This window comes from Poecilia formosa, unplaced genomic scaffold (genome assembly GCF_000485575.1).
Source record: "Poecilia formosa unplaced genomic scaffold, Poecilia_formosa-5.1.2 Scaffold1049, whole genome shotgun sequence".
Taxonomy (NCBI): Eukaryota; Metazoa; Chordata; class Actinopteri; order Cyprinodontiformes; family Poeciliidae; genus Poecilia; species Poecilia formosa.
In genome coordinates, this window is record NW_006800988.1 from 3,492 (window position 1) to 7,347 (window position 3,856).

At 38.2% G+C, this 3,856-nt stretch overlaps 1 protein-coding gene across 1 annotated transcript in view; it reads right to left on the reverse strand.

The window, feature by feature from the left end:
* Positions 1–3,850, reverse strand: part of LOC103132428 (uncharacterized) — a 7,174-nt gene extending 3,324 nt beyond the window's left edge. The window contains exons 1-4 of the mRNA XM_016667385.1: positions 2,883–3,850; positions 1,732–1,873; positions 589–688; positions 7–144 (exon numbers count right to left, since the gene is read on the reverse strand). Of these exons, the coding sequence (XP_016522871.1) occupies positions 7–144; positions 589–688; positions 1,732–1,870 (377 nt within the window). The 5' untranslated portion in view covers positions 1,871–1,873; positions 2,883–3,850. The remainder of the gene's footprint in view (positions 1–6; positions 145–588; positions 689–1,731; positions 1,874–2,882) is intronic.
* Positions 3,851–3,856: the final 6 nt, after the last annotated feature.

Consider the following 3,856-nt stretch of genomic DNA (forward strand, 5'->3'; position numbering starts at 1 on the left):
TGTCGCAGTGGAGATGGGGCAGAGGGTCGATGGCTCAGTGGAGATGGGGCAGAGGGTCGATGGCTCAGTGGAGATGGGGCAGAGGGTCGATGGCTCAGTGGAGATGGGGCAGAGGGTCGACATCTTGATGGAGATGGCGCAGAGCTGCAGTGGTTGAGACATCAGGATTAGAAATTCTTGGTGCTTGTGGTAATGCAGCATGTTTTCAAGTAAAGTTCTAACTTTATGCATTAATACAATTCAATTCATTTTGATTTAAAATAGAATAACATAGAAATAGCTTTTATTATCCCACAAAGGGAACATTTGGAAGCAACAGCAGTCTTAGTGTAAAGCTTCATACATTTCATCCTGGGTTAGCATCTTAACTGTGAATGGCAATACAAACTAGACTGAATGATAAACTAACTGCCAAGACTCTAGACTGCAACAGAACCAGATCAGAACAATACTGGACAGATTCTCTAAACAGCCACACATCTTCACCAGGAAAGAGAAGGTTTTTCTACTAAAACATGTTTTAAGAACAATAAAATCACAAACATCAGGGATAATTAAGTATTACCAAACATGCAAACATAAACTCACATTCTTCTTCGTTTGGGTTTGATTGGAGAATCATCATCTGTAGCAGTGTCACTGCTTTTCACTGCTTCAGGAAGTTCCCACCTTACCTCATGGTAATCATCTACACATAATGAAAAGAGCAAAGATTTCTAACTATTTTCTCATTACGGCTTCACAAGTTACTGTTACCAAACTATCCCAGGAGCAAGTGTGACAGATAAAGAGAGGGAAACTTTTAAACCCTCTGCAGGCAACATAATTTAGACTTGACTTAAATACAGTCAATATATTTTATGAAATCTACAATGATTATTCAGAGGAACTGTGGTCTTCGTAAAGGGGCAGGATTTTGTAACTTAGACCTTTTTTAGCTTTACGTCATGTTATAATGTTATAATATTATAATGTTATAATGTTATAATATTATAATGTTATAATGTTATAATGTTATAACATTATAATGTTATAATGTTATAATGTTATTCCATCATCAAAAACATACCTGGAGTTTTGCCTTGATTATTTCACGCATGTTTGAGAAATCATTTCATTTCCTGTGGCAACCATTCAACTGTGCAGAAGTCTTGGTGGGACCAATGTGCAGCCCCTCCCTCCTAACTGCCCCACTCAGCTCCTTCAGACTAGCCAGCAGCAATTAGCTGGTGTAATTAACCATCTGCAGAGCTGGTAAAAGCATTTCAAAAGGAGCAATATTATGTCTTTTCCTGGCACATAGTGCCATATTATAACAATGTAACGCCTTGAAACTGGGCTGCTGTCTCTTTAAGAAGCTCCTGCTCGTTCTGTGCCTTCAGCACTTTATCACTACAGCTTTTCTCTATGAAGTCATTAACAGCTTTGTGGGAACAGCAGGGAACAAGGCTCCTCCTTGAACATCCTGTTGCTGCCATGGGAGTCAATCATTTCTCAAAATGCATGAAAGAATCAAGAAAACACTCCAGATATGTTTCTGATGAGAGAATGTTTCTATAAACCAACCGTCTGATGATTAATTATTGATTAATTGATCCTGACCACTGCGCCATTATATTGTTAAATCAAGTCGAATGTCAATAAATGTTTGAAGGAAATTGTATGAACGTTTTAAATCAGTAATGTGTGTTGATGTGTCAGTGGAAACAACAGAAACATGGCAGTTCTTACTGGATGTAAAGATCGCTCTGACGCCGTCAGGCATCCACCCTGCAGCTGCTGACGGCCTCATGCAGCTTCCATCCTCAGCCCACGTCGCTGCAGTCACCTCCACTTCATTTGTGTCTTCGAAAACAACAATGTGGTACATCGCCTACATAATACACATTTTTAAAAATGCAATTAACACAAAACAGTAAAGAACTTGATAAACATAAGAACAACATGTGAAGAAAACTAAACATGTATTTTGTAAGCATGGAGCTGGATTGGATCTGCAGCAGGGCTGGTGTCCTGTAGGTCCAGTAGAAACCTTCCTCTCAGTCTCTGCAGAGGCAGCAAGTCATCATCTGATCAAAACTACAACATGCAGGATTCCAGTCCTGACAGTCACTTCATGAAGTACAGGGACAACAGAAATATGCAGTCTGATGTTGAACAGTCAATATTTAACAGTGGTGGCAGGTGAGAAACCTTTACAACTCTCAGCTCTCTGGAGCCAAAGGTGTGTGTAAAGAAAACTGTCTTACGTTGAAGTTCCCTCCCTGCAAACTCAGTTCCTCCATCAATGAAAACATTCAACAAGAACCACTTCATCTTTCATTTTAATGCAGGAATCTGTTTGTAGTTTAGGTAATGAAAGCATCCCTACAAAGTACTTTAGACTGTTTCACATCTCCTGCTGAATGTGGCCATCAATAAGCTCCACACTTTAACCCTCTTCAGTTTGAGGACAAAGATCCAGGCTCAGTTTCAGAACCAGACAAACTGAATAAGAGAGTTAAAGGATCCTGACCATTTCCTTCAGTTTCCACAGAAAATGTGCAAAAGGGAAGCCAGAAATGAAATTAATTAAATTAAATCTGAATTACCAAGCATTTTTAAACCCAACTTATCACAGCCTATCACAGGCCTGCAAGAAAAGTGTAAGAATGTAAATCTGTTGCGTTCAAATGAAAAAAAAAAGTAAAACGCACTCAGAAAAATACTTTCAACAACAATTACATTTTACCATGTGTTTTTATCTGAAATATGTTAAGATATTTAACAGTTTTAAATGTCAGATTTTATTTTCATATTATTAAATCAAGTTACCAATGCTTAAAAGACATATTAAAGTACATTGCACCACTGTGGAGTCAATGTGAAATTAAAAACTGTACCTTTTATTTCACGATGGCCAAGAAAACTCCTGAAAAGAGAAACAACATGAGTATAATCTGCCAAGGCATCTCATAACACACATAAAGAAAGGTCATACATTAAGTAATGTGATTGGGTACTAAGTGGTACATATGTCTAATATATGCACTGCAAACAGCGAGACGGCCTACGAGTCACATTGTTCACCCAAAACCAAGAAACCAGCAGGAAAAAGGTTTATTTATTGAGAAAACAAAACCCACAAATGAATTCTACCACTATTAACGATGTATAAAAGTTATTTTATGCTCCAGCTACATGTCAGGGGTCCTGAACCTGGCCCTCAGGGCCCAGGCCCTCAATGTTTTAGGTGTTTTCCTGCTTATACACAGCAGGGTGATTAACTGGCTTCTTCAGCCTTGGTGGAAGTTCAATCATTTGAATCAAATTAAAAATGGGAGGTCACATTTTCTGATGGCCACCGTAGATTTTGATGGTAGCTATTTGATGGTCAAATCTTATTTTACCCAGATGGGGGATCACATGTTATAGAAAATAAGAGCGATGAAAAAGTAGCAAAGGTAAAACAATTAGCCATTAGCTTGGTGTTTTTAACGGTACAATATACATTGTAAAATATTTCTAAAGGTCATTGTAAATTAATCTCAATACTTACTGGTACTCAGAAAAAGCTATGTAGGCTAAAATGAATAATTTACTTGAAATAAAAACAAATAAGATGTAAAGTTTGAGGTCGTCGTTCAGCCAAGATCAGAGGCAGTCAAGCTCGCGAGCCCGTTGCTATGGAGACGGAGCTGAAGGCTGCAGTTTGTCACGTCCGCCACCAGGAGGAGACAAACTCCTTCACCAGAACGCTGATCGTTTTTATTGAAAATCTTAAAGTCCATATTTACACTTTATTAAGAATTAAAACAAAACATTTCATTATTGAATATTACACACACAAAAATTTCCTCCTCACCCTCCGCGGATG